Genomic DNA, 19548 nt, shown 5'->3' with positions numbered 1-19548 from the left:
ATTTAAATATTTCCAGCAATTTCCCATTATATTCAGTGTATGGCTACTTTAGTCCCTCCTTCCTTAGTTTACATACGTTTCCCAGTTCGCATTTTCGCATTTGTCCCGATACCGCCCCTAATTGATACCATCCTCCCCTCGATGACGTCAATTTTCCTCCTCTCCAGTTCCCCTTATTTTTAGGCTAAGTCAACAATTTTTAGAAAAAATTGGCGCTTACTTATAGGCGCCACTTCCTTATTGACTTCATTTGACCGTCACCTCTCAAAGGTGCTTCCTCGGCTCATCCTGACCTCGCGCGTTGCCCTCCACAACAATGTGTAAGTACCTTGCTCTCTTCCTCTATGTCATGATGACTTTTCCCTTTACTTACTTGATCTAAGTTTTATTTACTATTTTTAAAATAAGCTGTGCCATTAAGCTGCCTCATATCCTTTTCTCTTTTCATCACTGTTGGTTGCTAGTATTCCAATGCTATTGTCTCCTCTACCTGCCTATCACTGTCATGTCACAGTGACCTGGCCTGCTTCCCACACTGTGTTCCTTTTGCCTTAGTACACGCTCTCTTTTGCTGATTACATAGTCACGCAATATGCACTTCACTCATCTCTTCCCATTTCCCATTATTTTTCCTTCTAGCTCAGTCAGCCCGCCGCGCTATCTTCCGGAGAAGTCCCAGGGGTGCTCTGCGACGCTATCGCCAGTATCAGCTATCCTGTCTGGCCATTGATCTGGCCATTGGTTTCCTGGAACACCTATCTGAATCCTCTATTCCTGAGTCTCCTTACCTCGCTCACCATATCGTGAGAGATACCGTCTGTCTTGATCAGAGCACCCAATTTCACCCCACAACCTGTGATCAGTCTACTCAGACCTTCTACTGGCATTGGACACGCACCACCTCTCAAGGCGTCCAGACTGAGGATTTCCCTGTTGAGATCTCCTCTAATGATTCTTCCTCTGACTCTTCATCTCCTAATTCCCCTGACATTCCCCAACTTTCTCCTGAATTTGTGCCTATGCCTTACAGTGTTCATGATATTCCTCAGTCTTCTCCTGACTATTCGCCCCCAACTTCTCCCACTGATTACTCTCCAACTTCTCCTCAGGATCCCGAGATTCCGTCTTCTACAACTGACCCTCCGGTCCCACTGATCCCATTGGATAGGCTGGCTGACTGAGTTGTAACTCCTAATGTTCCAATAAATCTCTCCTCTTTTCTGTTTCTTCAGTCCCAGTGTGGTTATTATGCTAGCATGCTGCCATTAATAATTCTGCATGATTAATATAAAGACTATGAGGCTATATCTGATTATTATAGCTATTATTAATCAAAGTTAACTACTTAATCAATGGCTAAATAATTCTTGATAGATACACACTACTCTTAGGCAGAATATTGCTAAGTCAGAGCTTAGAGCATTGAGTACATTATTACTTAAGCTACTTTTAAAGCTAGGTATATAATTCAAAGCTGGGTATATTATTTTTTTCTCCGACAACCACCACCAAGAGAAGAGACAACAACCAGGGGTAGAGCATCTGGATGACCTGACCTGAAGGCATTATCCCAGTCAGCATCAAGACCTCCAGCATCTCCTTTGAGTAACCACATCATTATCATCTCTCCACAGACAGAGGAGTGTGTGAGAGTGTGTGTGTGGAGCTGCAATTACATGGCCTCCTGGTCCACATCCAATATCATGCCCCAGTTTGTCCCACAGCACTTATCTACAGGTTTGATCAATTTAATCTTTGACCTAAATGCACTGTCTCTGGTGCTCGATATTAAACCACAAACAAAAAACAAACCACTCTAATCTCTCATTCAGAGCACTGCAACTTTTTAGTCGTTTGTTTCTAAAGCACATTTAATTAATTAAGTCGCAGTTAAAAGCCTAAATAAAGTATGAAGTTAAGTATAAAAGAACATAAGACATAAAACAATGATAAAAGAACAAATGACACAATCAAGCATTATTTCAGTTCATAATTTTTTTGACCATATTGACCACAGAATGTAAGGAATAATCAATTCTATTAAGTTCACAATGATGTGATTTTATCCGATTTTTAAAAATATCTGTTGAGACACTGTAGGGTTTTTTGTATGCGACGATTGTGATGAGGTCTGAACTCTGACAGAAGGTAAGTTTCCATATTCCATACCACATTTTAATTCCAATGGACTTTAATTATAAAAGAACACCGAATTATTTTTGTTTTCTAAATAGATTTGGACATGGATTATGTTAAAAAAATGTTATAAAATAATAGAAAAACCTAAAAACATAACTGTTAGATTTGTTTGAAAGTGGTCACTTAAGTGGGAGATAAAGACATGTAAAAGAATCAAGATGCAAAGAATTGATTCAGTATCGTTTCCTAGCACTCTGAATCTGAATCAAATCACGAGAGATCTGAACTGAATCAGGAATCAGAACCATGGACATGAATCATGAGTCAAATTGTAAGATCAGAATCAAATTGAGAGACTGTGAGAATCAAAGCGGAGTCAGATTGTTCCTGAGCGCTCTGAATTGGAATCAAATCGGGAGTCAGATTGTTCTTAGATTGGAATCTAATTGAGAGACTGTGAGAATCAAACCGTGAGTCAGATTGTTTCTTAGCCTAGTGAATCAGAATCAAATCAGGAGTCGGATTCTGAGATCCAAACTGAATCATGAATCAGAGCCAAAGACATGAATCAAAATGAAAGTCAGTTTGTGAGATAAGAATCAAATTGAGAGAATTTAAGAATAGATTTGTGAGTCGGATTGTGAGGTCTGAATCGAATCTTGAGTAAATCTTTAGCTGCTCTTGAGTAAATCTTTAGCTGCTCTTGGTGGTGAAGTAGTGACTGAGTGACAGCTGTTTCGGGCCGCCGTTAGCCGCGCTTCCGGCTCGTTTGGCCTTTTTGTCTTTTCCGGCTTGGGGAATTTGCTTTCGCTTCTTATTCTGGAACAAGAAGTGATATGATAATATAAGTAATGTGACTGGCTTAAGGATGTGTGATGTGACGAATCTACATCACAGTTCTCAAAGGCAAATACACGTTAAAAACTTCTTAGAATTTAAAATGTGTCCTTTTTATATGTCAATTCTATTCATTTAAAAATCAGTGTAATTATTTTCAGAAATGTAAATAAACAGAAGAAATTTCTTACCTTTGTGTCCTGCAGTACGCTGTTGGTCTCGTAATAAAGCTTCATGATCTATAAGAGCACACAGATACAGAGTCTACTCACTCACCAGCCCTCACACACACACTCACACACACACACACACACACACTCACACACACACTCACCTTTTTAACCCCAGTGGAAATGGCGGCCTCCTGCAGAGCTGATTGGTTGAGCCAGCAGATCTTCTCCTCTCTCTGTCCCTCTACGGACTCGCACACACTCGTGCTGTAAACTACATACGTTTGGTGGATGTGCGAGAAGATGTGTACCACCTACGCAAGAGAAACACACACACAATAAAAGTAAGCGTCCTGGTCACCTGTAAGATGGTGCAGGAGTTAAAAATCTGCACTGACAGACGAGCATCTCTGAGCAGAGGCAAAAATCCTGGGATGTTTATCAGGAACGTTCCTGACAGTACTCACTTCCCCAATATATTGTAAGTCTGGAGCAGTTCCCACAATCCTTTGCACCTCAGCACTTAGCATGTCTCTGTGCTTCTTCTTAGCAGACATGCCCTCCTCCAACAGCAAGCTGGGTAACTCCCACATTCCAGCCAACAGCCCTGAGGACCAACAGAGGGTAGTTTTTAGTTTAGTATTGAGGTGTAGTTAAAGGTGTGGTTAAAGGTGTGGTTACAGTTTTAATTACAGGTTTAGTTACAGGTGTGGTTACAAGTTTAGTTAAAGGTGTGGTTACAAGTTTAGTTAACGGTGTGGTTACAAGTTTAGTTAACGGTGTGGTTAAAGGTGTAGTTACAGGTTTAGTTAAAGGTGTGGTTACAGGTTTAGTTAAAGGTGTGGTTACAGGTTTAGTTAAAGGTGTGGTTACAGGTGTGGTTACAGGTGTAGTTACAGGTTTAGTTAAAGGTGTGGTTACAGGTTTAGTTAAAGGTGTGGTTACAGGTTTAGTTAAAGGTGTGGTTACAGGTTTAGTTAAAGGTGTGGTTACAGGTTTAGTTACAGGTTTAGTTAAAGGTGTGGTTACAGGTTTAGTTAAAGGTGTGGTTACAGGTTTAGTTAAAGGTGTGGTTACAGGTTTAGTTAAAGGTGTGGTTACAGGTTTAGTTAAAGGTGTGGTTACAGGTTTAGTTACAGGTTTAGTTAAAGGTGTGGTTACAGGTTTAGTTAAAGGTGTGGTTACAGGTGTAGTTACAGGTTTAGTTAAAGGTGTGGTTACAGGTTTAGTTAAAGGTGTGGTTACAGGTTTAGTTAAAGGTGTGGTTACAGGTTTAGTTAAAGGTGTGGTTACAGGTTTAGTTAAAGGTGTGGTTACAGTTTTAATTACAGGTTTAGTTACAGGTGTGGTTACAAGTTTAGTTAAAGGTGTGGTTACAAGTTTAGTTAACGGTGTGGTTAAAGGTGTAGTTACAGGTTTAGTTAAAGGTGTGGTTACAGGTTTAGTTAAAGGTGTGGTTACAGGTGTGGTTACAGGTGTAGTTACAGGTTTAGTTAAAGGTGTGGTTACAGGTTTAGTTAAAGGTGTGGTTACAGGTTTAGTTAAAGGTGTGGTTACAGGTTTAGTTAAAGGTGTGGTTACAGGTTTAGTTACAGGTTTAGTTAAAGGTGTGGTTACAGGTTTAGTTAAAGGTGTGGTTACAGGTGTGGTTACAGGTTTAGTTAAAGGTGTGGTTACAGGTGTGGTTACAGGTTTAGTTAAAGGTGTGGTTACAGGTGTCGTTACAGGTTTAGTTAAAGGTGTGGTTACAGGTGTGGTTACAGGTTTAGTTAAAGGTGTGGTTACAGGTGTCGTTACAGGTTTAGTTAAAGGTGTGGTTACAGGTGTCGTTATAGGTTTAGTTAAAGGTGTGGTTACAGGTGTGGTTACAGGTTTAGTTAAAGGTGTGGTTACAGGTTTAGTTAAAGGTGTGGTTACAGGTTTAGTTAAAGGTGTGGTTACAGGTTTAGTTACAGGTTTAGTTAAAGGTGTGGTTACAGGTGTGGTTACAGGTTTACTTAAAGGTGTGGTTACAGGTGTGGTTACAGGTTTAGTTAAAGGTGTGGTTACAGGTGTAGTTACAGGTTTAGTTAAAGGTGTGGTTACAGGTGTGGTTACAGGTTTAGTTAAAGGTGTGGTTACAGGTTTAGTTAAAGGTGTGGTTACAGGTGTAGTTAAAGGTGTGGTTACAGGTTTAGTTAAAGGTGTGGTTACAGGTGTGGTTACAGGTTTAGTTAAAGGTGTGGTTACAGGTTTAGTTAAAGGTGTGGTTACAGGTTTAGTTAAAGGTGTGGTTACAGGTTTAGTTAAAGGTGTGGTTACAGGTGTAGTTACAGGTTTAGTTAAAGGTGTGGTTACAGGTTTAGTTAAAGGTGTGGTTACAGGTGTGGTTACAGGTGTAGTTACAGGTTTAGTTAAAGGTGTGGTTACAGGTGTGGTTACAGGTTTAGTTAAAGGTGTGGTTACAGGTTTAGTTAAAGGTGTGGTTACAGGTGTAGTTAAAGGTGTGGTTACAGGTTTAGTTAAAGGTGTGGTTACAGGTGTGGTTACAGGTTTAGTTAAAGGTGTGGTTACAGGTTTAGTTAAAGGTGTGGTTACAGGTTTAGTTAAAGGTGTGGTTACAGGTTTAGTTAAAGGTGTGGTTACAGGTGTAGTTACAGGTTTAGTTAAAGGTGTGGTTACAGGTTTAGTTAAAGGTGTGGTTACAGGTGTGGTTACAGGTGTGGTTACAGGTGTGGTTACAGGTGTGGTTACAGGTTTAGTTAAAGGTGTGGTTACAGGTGTGGTTACAGGTTTAGTTAAAGGTGTGGTTACAGGTTTAGTTAAAGGTGTGGTTACAGGTTTAGTTAAAGGTGTGGTTACAGGTTTAGTTAAAGGTGTGGTTACAGGTGTAGTTACAGGTTTAGTTAAAGGTGTGGTTACAGGTTTAGTTAAAGGTGTGGTTACAGGTGTGGTTACAGGTGTGGTTACAGGTTTAGTTAAAGGTGTGGTTACAGGTGTAGTTACAGGTGTGGTTACAGGTTTAGTTAAAGGTGTGGTTACAGGTGTGGTTACAGGTTTAGTTAAAGGTGTGGTTACAGGTTTAGTTAAAGGTGTGGTTACAGGTTTAGTTAAAGGTGTGGTTACAGGTTTAGTTAAAGGTGTGGTTACAGGTGTGGTTACAGGTTTAGTTAAAGGTGTGGTTACAGGTTTAGTTAAAGGTGTGGTTACAGGTTTAGTTAAAGGTGTGGTTACAGGTTTAGTTAAAGGTGTGGTTACAGGTGTAGTTACAGGTGTGGTTACAGGTTTAGTTAAAGGTGTGGTTACAGGTGTGGTTACAGGTTTAGTTAAAGGTGTGGTTACAGGTTTAGTTAAAGGTGTGGTTACAGGTTTAGTTAAAGGTGTGGTTACAGGTTTAGTTAAAGGTGTGGTTACAGGTGTGGTTACAGGTTTAGTTAAAGGTGTGGTTACAGGTTTAGTTAAAGGTGTGGTTACAGGTTTAGTTACAGGTGTGGTTACAGGTTTAGTTAAAGGTGTGGTTACAGGTGTGGTTACAGGTTTAGTTAAAGGTGTGGTTACAGGTGTGGTTACAGGTTTAGTTAAAGGTGTGGTTACAGGTGTAGTTACAGGTGTGGTTACAGGTTTAGTTAAAGGTGTGGTTACAGGTGTGGTTACAGGTTTAGTTAAAGGTGTGGTTACAGGTGTGGTTACAGGTGTGGTTGCAGGTATAGTTAAAGGTGTGGTTACAGGTGTCATTATAGGTGTGGTTGCAGGTATAGTTAAAGGTGTGGTTACAGGTTTAGTTAAAGGTGTGGTTACAGGTGTGGTTACAGGTTTAGTTAAAGGTGTGGTTACAGGTTTAGTTAAAGGTGTGGTTACAGGTGTGGTTACAGGTTTAGTTACAGGTGTGGTTACAGGTGTGGTTACAGGTTTAGTTAAAGGTGTGGTTACAGGTGTGGTTACAGGTTTAGTTAAAGGTGTGGTTACAGGTGTAGTTACAGGTGTGGTTACAGGTTTAGTTAAAGGTGTGGTTACAGGTGTGGTTACAGGTGTCGTTATAGGTGTGGTTGCAGGTATAGTTAAAGGTGTGGTTACAGGTGTCGTTATAGGTGTCGTTATAGGTGTGGTTGCAGGTATAGTTAAAGGTATGGTTGCAGGTATAGTTACAGGTTTAGTTACAGGTTTAGTTACAGGTGTGGTTACAGGTGTGGTTACAGGTGTGGTTACAGGTTTAGTTACAGGTGTGGTTACAGGTGTGGTTGCAGGTATAGTTACAGGTATAGTTACAGGTGTGGTTACAGGTGTGGTTACAGGTTTAGTTACAGGTGTGGTTACAGGTGTGGTTGCAGGTGTGGTTGCAGGTGTGGTTGCAGGTGTGGTTGCAGGTATAGTTACAGGTTTAGTTAAAGGTGTGGTTACAGGTGTGGTTACAGGTGTGGTTACAGGTGTGGTTGCAGGTTTAGTTACAGGTGTGGTTACAGGTGTGGTTACAGGTGTGGTTACAGGTTTAGTTACAGGTGTGGTTACAGGTGTGGTTGCAGGTGTGGTTGCAGGTGTGGTTGCAGGTATAGTTACAGGTTTAGTTAAAGGTGTGGTTACAGGTGTGGTTACAGGTTTAGTTACAGGTGTGGTTACAGGTGTGGTTACAGGTTTGGTTACAGGTGTGGTTACAGGTGTGGTTACAGGTGTGGTTACAGGTGTGGTTGCAGGTATAGTTACAGGTATAGTTACAGGTTTAGTTAAAGGTGTGGTTACAGGTGTGGTTACAGGTTTAGTTACAGGTGTGGTTACAGGTTTAGTTACAGGTGTGGTTACAGGTTTAGTTACAGGTGTGGTTACAGGTTTAGTAAGGTGTAGTACCTTTACTGGGCCTCTGTGTGAGCAGGTACTGAGTCTCGCCGTCACACTGCCGCTGCAGCACACACACCAGCGTCCGCTCCACACGAGGAGCCTTCTTCACAGGTTTACGGGGAAAGTTCTGCACCCCGAGCTCGCTGTCCCAATCCTCCAACAGACACAAATTACAGGTACTGGCACTCGCTGCATCACACACACACACACACACACACACACACACATCAATATATAACTGCCCACAGGTTGTATGCACTATACTACACACTGCAGGGTCTTTATGTAGCGCATACGTCACATACTACAGCTTCCATTAACTACACTACACTCTACATACTACACATTACACTATACTTCATACTAAACACTGCTGCAGGTTCCACTCTGCTCTCTGAACTCTAACAAATCTACAGTATACTATACAACAATTATTACTATATGGAGCTTTGGAATTGTAGAAGCTGTAGCATGTACTGTAGTGTAGTATTGAAACTCTAGTATTTACTCTAATATAGTAATGTAGTATATTTAGTGTGCAGTATTGGTATTTAATATTAAGGGTGAAGCATACTACATGCAGTACACTAGTACCATAATACAGGTGTGTGTAGAGAGCAATTTAACACTATATTATACCTAAATACTATACTATGCTACACTATGTTCTGTGTAGTGCATGCTACAGGTATGCGTATACATCACATCAACAGTATACTATACGCTCATATACACTATAAGGATTGTGTAGTGCATACCGCAGGTCATTATAACTATACTATATTCTAAATACTACACTATATTATACTATAAGGTGTATATAGTGCATACTGCAGGTCATTATTTCCATACTATACTCTAAATACTACACTATACCACTCTATACTACAAATTCTATGTAGTGTATACTACAGGTAGTATACTAAACCCTATTTTTACATACTACACAATGCACACTGGGGATATTTTATTATCTCTTGTCTCTGAACACACCTACTGAGTTATTTAGTCAAATAAAGCGAACGAAACCCACTGCAGTTCTCTATATCAGGGACAGAGCCGTCCGGTGCCAAGTCCCCAGAAGGTCCCAGAAGTCTCCTGGCTCCTCTGTCTTGGTGTAATCGGACCTAAAACAGGTGTGAGGACGTGGTTCAGACTCCTAATGTTCTCACAGGAACAGAGTGTGTGTTAATCTGTGTTACCTTGCTGTAGGCATGGCAGTGTGTGTGAACGGGACACTGAGCACACTGAGGGTTTTTCGGAGCGCAGACCGTGGCCCCCAGCTCCATCACAGCCTGGTTAAAGTCTCCGGGTCGATCCGGGTCCACTAGTGCGTCAGCTAACTTCCTGAAACACGAGACAAAATGTGATCCTTTCACAGGCAGACGAATAAAGATGAGATATACACCGACCAGGCATAACATTATGACCACCTGCTTAATATTGTGTTGGTTCCCCTTTTGCTGTCAAAACAGTACTGACCCATCCTGCACTGCGTATTCTGACCCCTTTCTATCAGAACCAGCATTAACTTTGAGATAATTTGAGCAACAGTAGCTCGTCTGTTGGATCGGATCACACGGGTCAGTCTTCTCTCCCCACATGCATCAATGAGCCTTGATCACCCATGACCCTGTTGCCAGTTCACCACTGTTCCTTCCTTGGACCACTTTTGATAGATACTGACCACTGCAGACCAGGAACACCCCACAAGAGCTGCAGTTTTGGAGATGCTCTGATCCAGTGGTCTAGCCATCACAATTTGGCCCTTTTGGTCAAACTCAAAGCTCAAATCCTTACTCTTGTCCATTTTTCCTTCTTCTAACAAACTTTGAGAACAAAATGTTCACTTGCTGCCTAATATATCCCACCCACTAACAGGTGCCATGATAAGGAGACACTCAGTCATTCACTTCACCTCACAAAATGTAGTGCAGTGTGTGTGTCTATAACTTATAGACATCAAAGTTGTCTATAAGCTCCTTATAGAAACCACAGAAAACTTTCTTCTTTCTTTTTTGAAAAATTTTTAGTAGAAACGTTTCACTGGGTGAAATTTCAATGTGTTAGTTATAAATGAAACTTAAAGCACAGATTTTTATTGCTGAGAGATTTGGAGTTTATCTATACCACAGTGTGTCAGTAACATGAGCGCTGCTGCTGTCTGCTCCGATGGCTCTAACCCGACACAGGACACGCGTTACATTTCCGTCCACCACACCTGTCACCTGTAGAATGAGACACACACACACACACACACACACACACACACACACACACACACACGTCTCAGTGCAGGAACCGAGACTGGTTTTGCACAGCTCTGATATTTAATATAATAGTATTTAATATAAACTTGTGAAACTCTTATTACAGTGTAATCATGAGAACTTTCATCATTTTTTTCAGTCTCATAGTCCTCACTCATCTGTACGCTACATTTGTCTTAACGAATGAGAATAGGAATAAAAATATAACAAGAATGATTAATAATACTTTACATATTCGGTACACCGATCAGGCATAACATTATGAGAGTTGAGCTCATCAGTCTTATTCACTTCATCATGGCACCTGTTAGTGGGTGGGATATATTAGGCAGCAAGTGAACATTTTGTCCTCAAAGTTGATGTAAAAAGCAGGAAAAAAAGCAGCCAAATTGTGATGGCTAGACCACTGGATCAGAGCATCTCCAAAACTGCAGCTCTTGTGGGGTGTTCCTGGTCTGCAGAGGTCAGTATCTATCAAAAGTGGTCCAAGAAAGGAACAGTGGTGAACCAGTGACAGGCTCATGGGCGGCCGAGGCTCATTGATGCACGTGGGGAGAGAAGGCTGGACCATGTGATCTGATCCAACAGACGAGCTACTGTTGCTCAAATTGCTGAAGTTAATGCTAGTTCTGATAGAAAGGGGTTAGAATACACAGTGCAGGACGGGTCAGGGCTGTTTTGGCAGCAAAATGGGGACGAACACAATATTAGGATGGTGGTCATAATGTTTTGCCTGGCCAGTGTATGTTAAAAGAACAGATCCAGAAGGTTCATGGGTATAAAGTGTTCGGTGTACTGTTTGGATGTTGTCACCTTACCACTCTCGCAAGTCTGCTGGCTGTGAAATGACCGGACACTTTATGTCCCGGGAAACCCTCATGGCTCTCTCTTTTAGTTATGATGTCATAGCTAGTATTGCCGGAGTCCCTGCCTGCACTTAATCACATAATATACATTGTCTTTAAACATCACATGATCACAAGCATGCCTAATCTCTCTCTCTCTCTGCCTCTCTCTCTCTCTCTCTCTCGAGCTATACGCTCCCACTCCTGAGCTCCCAGTGTTCTGACCACTTCTTCTTTCTGGACCTGCCTGATCTATCCAGATGCTCTACCCCTGGTTGGAGTCTTGTCGCTTGGTGGTGGTCACTGTTGCTGTGGATGGATGTGTGTGGACAGCCCATGACCCAGGGGACTGCTGTGAACAGATCAAACTTGGAGACTGTCACACAGTCTCTGAACTGCAGTTGCATCGGTCAGGTTTCAGCACGAAGGAATTAGTGCTCAATAATGAACCCTGAAGCTACACTGACCCATTAGTTCCTCAGGAGTTCCTGGTTGCTGTTGTAGAAAGGACATTATTTACAGTTACATTATTTCCTGTCCAGTGTCACCCAAATGAGGATGAGGTTCCCTTCTGAGCCTGGTTCCTCTCAAGGTTTCTTCCTCATATCAGCTCAGGGAGTTGTTCCTCAGCACTATCACCTCAGGCTTCTCATTAGGGATAAATGTTAGAGATAAATAATAACTGAACTTTAATGTCTGTATACAAATAAATTGACGTTTCCTGAAATTAGATTAGTTTCTGCCTCCTAACACACAGTGTGTCATGTTTCAGGGACTAACACCTGATTTCGACTTGTTCTGTCGTTCTGTCACTCCTGTGTGTGTGGTCGTACAGTCCATCCTGCTTTCAGCCAATCAGAAGACACGATACTGAACTGATACTGATGAAGGACTTTAGAGGTTGAGGATATTATAAAGGGACAGTGTGGAAAAAAATAAGGAGTTCAGGTGTTAGGTGCATGTAAGTGTATCTGGTTAATAAAGTGATTGTGTGTGTGTGTGTGGGTACACGTACATGTGTGTGTGTGTGTGTGTGTGTATATGTGTGTGTTCACCTGTCCCTGTGCAATAGAGCTCACGGCTCCAGCTGTGTATCGTCCAACTCCAGGAAGCTGCTTCAGAAGTTTTTCTGCGCTTTTTGGCATCTCACCGCTGAGATCACGCACCACCTACAACACACACACACACACACGGAAATCAATTAGCACATATTGTATAACATGATATAACTAATATAACAGTCTACTAATCGGCTTTAAAACCTTCTGAGCTCCTTCATGCAGTCGGCGTCCTCGCGAGTAATACCCGAGTCCTGACCACATCTGATTCACCTCCTGAACAAAAATAAATAAATAAATAAACAAAAAATGGGGTGGAAATATGCTGTCTTTTGTGGGCGTGGCCAAAAGCGCCCAGTGTTTAAATCTGTTCTCTTGACAAGTGGTCTGATATTTCAGATTAGACAAAGTTTTACTCTTCTCTGTAACGTTTCGACACACGTTTAATATGAGACATCTGGACGAGAAAAGATGAGTTTTTCTTCTCTGTTTTCATTAAACAGCACACAGGAATGTTACTGTTTAACTAACCTCTAATGAAGCTGCTGCAAGTTTCTGCACCGTCGGCCATTTCTGAGAGAGAGAGAGAGAGAGAGAGAGGGAGAGAGAGGGAGAGAGAGGGAGAGAGAGGGAGAGCAAGGGAGAGAGTGAGAGAGAGTGACGGGGGGATGTAAACAGTCATGTCAATAAAGTAATATAAAAACTTACATTTGAGAGAGAGTATAAAGGAGAAAAGAAGAAAGAGAAAGAAACATAGGACAGACAGAGAGAGAAACTGACAGACATACGCAACAGATACGCTAAGATGGAGAGAAAGAAGAGAGAAAGAACAGAAATACAAGGATACGAGAGAGACTGTGGGAGAGTGGGAGGGAGAGAGAGAGAGAGAGAGAGAGAGAGAAGTGCTCTACCTTCATCCATCGGTTGTAGTAATCGATCACCGTGGCAACTTGAGTCTGCTGCAGCATGACCTCTGATACCCAAACTGCAATACACACACATACACACACACACAGTGTTAATCCCGTCACACATCCTGTCTTTTAATATAATTTAACACTCAGAAATGAGAGATTTCCAGGAAGTAGGAAAAAACCGTATGAAGTTATATCAGCTGACTTTAGCCTGTAATGAACATTCTCACCTGTAATGAAGCAGAAAGTGCAGAATAAATCAAATATTTAGACAGGATTGTGGATTTATATCTTATGTTTTAGTTATATGTTAAATCTGGAGGGATGTGTGGTTCCTTTAACCCAAATTTAAAAATGTTTTTATATTTAGATTTTTTTGTGTACATTACAGCAAAGACGGAACACATTTACAAAGAAAAAAATCTTTAAAAATGACAAATACGAGCATAAAAAGCACAAAAATATTATTTAATTTCTGAAATCTGTTTTAACACAGTTCAGGTGAAGAAGCGAGGGATGATTAAAGCGAGGACTTCCACACGTGGACATGTATGGACTGCTTCATGAAGATAACGGAGATCAGTGAAAACGACTCGCCTCCGTATGTCCTGGTGTTGACGTCCTCCTCCGTCGCGGCCTTGAGGGACAGGGACGTGAAATCAGAGAAACGTCATTTTCACGTCATTATGACATCATTATTATTATTTTTACATTAAAGGAAAAGTTGACTTCTGGAACAAAAATCTAAAATAATTTCCTCACCCCTGGTCATCCAAGATGGTCATGTCTTTCTTTCTTCGCTCATTTTTTTTTTAGGAAAACATTTCAGGGTTTTTTTTCCCCACATAGTGGACTTCAATGGTGTCCATTAGTTTGAACTTCCTAAATGGAGAAGGAAGACTGAAGTTGTCGCGTGTGGAATGTCGCAAAGTTATACAAAGCCATAAAAAAAAACTGACACAAAGACATATACCTTCGTGTCATTCCACATGGAGCGTTCCTCCTTCTCCACACTAGTAAACACTGGGTCTGTAGCTCTGCCTACGTCACACGTGACCTTCCGACGTGATTACATAGTATGTAGCGTCACGGACGTGCATCCCAGAGCTAGCACTAAATGAGCTTTTGTGGTTAAAAAGTATAATTTTTTAATTTTTCTAAGAAAATGAGTGATGGTGTGTGTAGATAAGAGCCTTCTTCCTGGGCTGGAATGGAGGCTTAGAGCTCTCTGAAGCTGCATTTAAACTGCATTCTGGAAGGTCAGACTCACGGCCACCATTGAAGTCCACTATATGGAGAAAAATCCTGAAATGTTTTCCTCAAAAAACATCATTTCTTTACCACTGAAGAAAGACATGAACATCTTGGAGGACGAGGGGGTGTGATGCATGTGTGTGTGAGACGTGTGTGTGTGTCATAGAGAGAAACTAATACCAGCATAATGAATAAATTCCGGATTCTCAGAGTTCGCTTAAAATGTTTCTAAGCAGTGATGAGCGACTTGTCTTGTCTGTGTTGGTGTGTGAGGATTTACCAGCGCTCGCCACGGCAGCTCTCGCTTAGTCCGGTCGTACCAGGACAGCAGGCGAGACCGGAACAGTCCCATCTCCTCTGCATCATGAAAACGGTGATACGGCGACTCGGACGGCACTTCTGCAGGATCAAACATGACATACACGTCAATATTCCAGCTGATACACACACACGCGCTAATATTCCAGCTGATACACACACACACATCAATATTCCAGCTGATACACACACACACACACACACACACATCAATATTCCAGCTGATACACACACACGCGCTAATCTTCCAGCTGATACACACACACGCTAATCTTCCAGCTGATACACACACACACTAATCTTCCAGCTGATACACACACACACTAATCTTCCAGCTGATACACACACACGCTAATCTTCCAGCTGATACAGGCTTCATGAGGTTCTACAGGTTACAGAGCACTTCGAGTGAGGAATAAATCTCTCAGTGTTGTGCTTTTACATGAAGATAATAAACAGTGAAGTGGTGCGATGAAGCAGAGACACCACGTCTCTAAGTACTGGATTCCTTATATACCCTCCTGCTGTCCTTGAGGTCATTTTGACCCGGTTTCACCTGATTTTATATCAGAAGTATGTTTTTATTTCATGTAAATGAGGTCTAATGACCATACATGAGAAAAGGAATCTTTTTTTGTGGTAATAAGTTGTAATGAAGTTAATTTAAAAGGGGAACATGGAACTGGGTGATAGTTTTATAATAATTTCATGCTTTATAAACAGTTAAACAGATAAGAGACAAGAGGAAGATTAAAGAAGGAGACGTGAAACTGTTTCTGTTGAAACTAATCACTTCCTGTTATCACTCCCGTTACAGCAGCTGTAAACAGACCTTCTCTCTCACCAGTCTCTCTTTATTCTCTAATCTTTCTCTCACAGCTTTTCACTGCTGTGCTGAAGATCATCTCCCACTGATACACCACTGACACTGGAGACTCCTTCCACAGGTCACACACACACACACGTCTCACACAAACCCACAACACACGTCTCACACACACACACACACACGTCTCACACACACACACGTCTCACACACACACACGTCTCACACACACACACGTCTCACACACACACACGTCTCACACAAACCCACAACACACGTCTCACACACACACACACACACACACGTCTCACACAAACCCACAACACACGTCTCACACACGTCTCTCACACACACACGTCTCACACAAACCCACAACACACGTCTCACACACACACACACACGTCTCACACAAACCCACAACACACGTCTCACACACGTCTCTCACACACACACGTCTCACATACACACACACGTCTCACACAAACCCACAACACACGTCTCACACACACACACACACACACGTCTCACACAAACCCACAACACACGTCTCACACACACACACACGTCTCACACAAACCCACAACACACGTCTCACACACACACACGTCTCACACAAACCCACAACACACGTCTCACACACGTCTCTCACACACACACGTCTCACATACACACACACGTCTCACACAAACCCACAACACACGTCTCACACACACACACACGTCTCACACAAACCCACAACACACGTCTCACACACACACACACACACGTCTCACACAAACCCACAACACACGTCTCACACACACACACACGTCTCACACAAACCCACAACACACGTCTCACACACACACACACACACACACGTCTCACACAAACCCACAACACACGTCTCACACACACACACGTCTCACACAAACCCACAACACACGTCTCACACACACACACACACACACACACACACGTCTCACACAAACCCACAACACACGTCTCACACACACACACACACACACGTCTCACACAAACCCACAACACACGTCTCACACACACACACACACACACGTCTCACACAAACCCACAACACACGTCTCACACACGTCTCTCACACACACACGTCTCACACAAACCCACAACACACGTCTCACACACACACACACACACACACACACACGTCTCACACAAACCCACAACACACGTCTCACACACGTCTCTCACACACACACGTCTCACACAAACCCACAACACACGTCTCACACACGTCTCTCACACACACACGTCTCACACAAACCCACAACACACGTCTCACACACGTCTCACACACACACACGTCTCACACAAACCCACAACACACGTCTCACACACGTCTCTCACACACACACGTCTCACACAAACCCACAACACACGTCTCACACACACACACACACACACGTCTCACACAAACCCACAACACACGTCTCACACACACACACGTCTCACACAAACCCACAACACACGTCTCACACACACACACACGTCTCACACAAACCCACAACACACGTCTCACACACACGTCTCACACAAACCCACAACACACGTCTCACACACACACACACGTCTCACACAAACCCACAACACACGTCTCACACACACGTCTCACACAAACCCACAACACACGTCTCTCACACACACACACACAAACCCACAACACACGTCTCACACACATCTCTCACACACACACACGTCTCACATACACACACACACGTCTCACACACACACACGTCTCACACAAACCCACAAGACACGTCTCACACAAACCCACACACACACACACACACATCTCTCACACACACACACACAAACCCACAACACACGTCTCACACACATCTCTCACACACACACACGTCTCACATACACACACACACGTCTCACACACACACACGTCTCACACAAACCCACAAGACACGTCTCACACAAACCCACACACACACACACACACATCTCTCACACACACACACACACACACACACCTCTCACACACACACACACCTCTCACACACACACCTCTCACACACACACACACACCTCTCACACACACCTCTCACACACACACACACACACACACACACACACACACACACACCCACGTCTCACACACACCCACGTCTCACACACACCCACAACACACACACACACACACACACACACACACACACACCTCACACACGTCTCGCGCGCGCGCACACACACACACACACACACACACACACACACACAGTTCTCCTCACAGGAAGTGACAACACTTCAACAGTAAAGTGGTTTAAAGGTGTTAAAGGAGATGTCTTACCTTTTTTGACCCCAGACTTCAGTTTCTCGTCAGGTTTTTTCTCCACTCGGGTTTTATTTCTCACTGAAGTTTTTATTTTGCTCATTATTTTAAATCTCAAGAGGTTTTGCAGTGTTGCACTACAGATTCAGCCTGTGAACTATTTAAGACAATACCACAACACTCTCTAAACCGAATCAACACTGCAGTTTAACATCACTTATGTGACTGACAAATCGGTTTCATTTTATCGGTTTATATATTCCTGCAGCGTCTCTGAGGCGATATGAATTCCCGCCACGCGCACGAGGCACAGAGAGGTGGGTGTGGCGTCATCGCTGATTCATAACAAATTACTTCAATTCGGCTTGTGGATTCATTTCTTGCTTTGATTCTCTTTCTAATTTATAAATATATTATAAATACTTGTTAAACTGTAAGGTTTATTGATGTTTTAGCTATTTTTTTGCGAACTACACTTCAACGCAGATGATATTAACCAATCAGAGCCAAGCCTCTCATCCGGGCACTTCACAATGTACCCGCCTCCACGCCGGCTCGTTTAGTACCGTCCTTTTCCGCCATCTTGTGGAGTGTAGAATATAGACACCGTGAATGTACACTATATTGCCAAAAGTATTCGCTCACCTGCCTTGACTCGCATATGAACTTAAGCGACATCCCATTCCTAATCCATAGGGTTCAATATGACGTCGGTCCACCCTTTGCAGCTATAACAGCTTCAACTCTTCTGGGAAGGCTGTCCACAAGGTTTAGGAGTGTGTTTATGGGAATTTTTGACCATTCTTCTAGAAGCGCATTTGTGAGGTCACACACTGATGTTGGACGAGAAGGCCTGGCTCTCAGTCTCCGCTCTAATTCATCCCAAAGGTGTTCTATCGGGTTGAGGTCAGGACTCTGTGCAGGCCAGTCAAGTTCCTCCACACCAGACTCTGTCATCCATGTCTTTATGGACCTTGCTTTGGTCACTGGTGCACAGTCATGTTGGAAGAGGAAGGGGCCAGCTCCAAACTGTTCCCACAAAGTTGGGAGCATGGAATTGTCCAAAATGTCTTGGTATGCTGAAGCATTCAGAGTTCCTTTCACTGGAACTAAGGGGCCAAGCCCAGCTCCTGAAAAACAACCCCACACCATAATCCCCCCTCCACCAAACTTTACACTTGGCACAATGCAGTCAGACAAGTACCGTTCTCCTGGCAACCGCCAAACCCAGACTCGTCCATCAGATTGCCAGATGGAGAAGCGCGATTCGTCACTCCAGAGAACGCGTCTCCACTGCTCTAGAGTCCAGTGGCAGCGTGCTTTACACCACTGCATCCGACGCTTTGCATTGCACTTGGTGATGTATGGCTTGGATGCAGCTGCTCGGCCATGGAAACCCATTCCATGAAGCTCTCTGCGCACTGTTCTTGAGCTCATCTGAAGGCCACATGAAGTTTGGAGGTCTGTAGCGATGGACTCTGCAGAAAGTTGGCGACCTCTTCGCACTATGCGCCTCAGCATCCGCTGACCCCGCTCCGTCAGTTTACGTGGCCTACCACTTCGTGGCTGAGTTGCTGTCGTTCCCAAACACTTCCACGTTCTTATAATACAGCTGACAGTTGACTGTGGAATATTTAGGAGCGAGGAAATTTCACGACTGGATTTGTTGCACAGGTGGCATCCTATCACAGTTCCACGCTGGAATTCACTGAGCTCCTGAGAGCGACCCATTCTTTCACAAATGTTTGTAAAAACAGTCTGTATGCCTAGGTGCTTGATTTTATACACCTGTGGCCATGGAAGTGATTG

At 43.0% G+C, this 19548-nt stretch overlaps 1 protein-coding gene across 1 annotated transcript in view; it reads right to left on the bottom strand.

Moving 5' to 3' along the window:
* Nucleotides 1-1201: 1201 nt before the first annotated feature.
* The window catches only part of mutyh (mutY DNA glycosylase), a 23660-nt gene continuing 5313 nt past the window's right edge, over nucleotides 1202-19548 (bottom strand). The window contains exons 12-26 of the mRNA XM_058390273.1: nucleotides 17758-17886; nucleotides 14577-14695; nucleotides 13640-13679; nucleotides 13040-13113; nucleotides 12660-12701; nucleotides 12333-12404; nucleotides 12126-12239; nucleotides 10086-10183; nucleotides 9158-9302; nucleotides 8989-9082; nucleotides 7965-8144; nucleotides 3614-3753; nucleotides 3311-3460; nucleotides 3168-3215; nucleotides 1202-2958 (exon numbers count right to left, since the gene is read on the bottom strand). Of these exons, the coding sequence (XP_058246256.1) occupies nucleotides 2833-2958; nucleotides 3168-3215; nucleotides 3311-3460; nucleotides 3614-3753; nucleotides 7965-8144; nucleotides 8989-9082; nucleotides 9158-9302; nucleotides 10086-10183; nucleotides 12126-12239; nucleotides 12333-12404; nucleotides 12660-12701; nucleotides 13040-13113; nucleotides 13640-13679; nucleotides 14577-14695; nucleotides 17758-17886 (1571 nt within the window). The 3' untranslated portion in view covers nucleotides 1202-2832. The remainder of the gene's footprint in view (nucleotides 2959-3167; nucleotides 3216-3310; nucleotides 3461-3613; nucleotides 3754-7964; nucleotides 8145-8988; nucleotides 9083-9157; nucleotides 9303-10085; nucleotides 10184-12125; nucleotides 12240-12332; nucleotides 12405-12659; nucleotides 12702-13039; nucleotides 13114-13639; nucleotides 13680-14576; nucleotides 14696-17757; nucleotides 17887-19548) is intronic.

This window comes from Hemibagrus wyckioides, linkage group LG05 (assembly GCF_019097595.1).
Source record: "Hemibagrus wyckioides isolate EC202008001 linkage group LG05, SWU_Hwy_1.0, whole genome shotgun sequence".
Taxonomy (NCBI): Eukaryota; Metazoa; Chordata; class Actinopteri; order Siluriformes; family Bagridae; genus Hemibagrus; species Hemibagrus wyckioides.
This window is presented reverse-complemented; position numbering and strand designations above follow the sequence as displayed.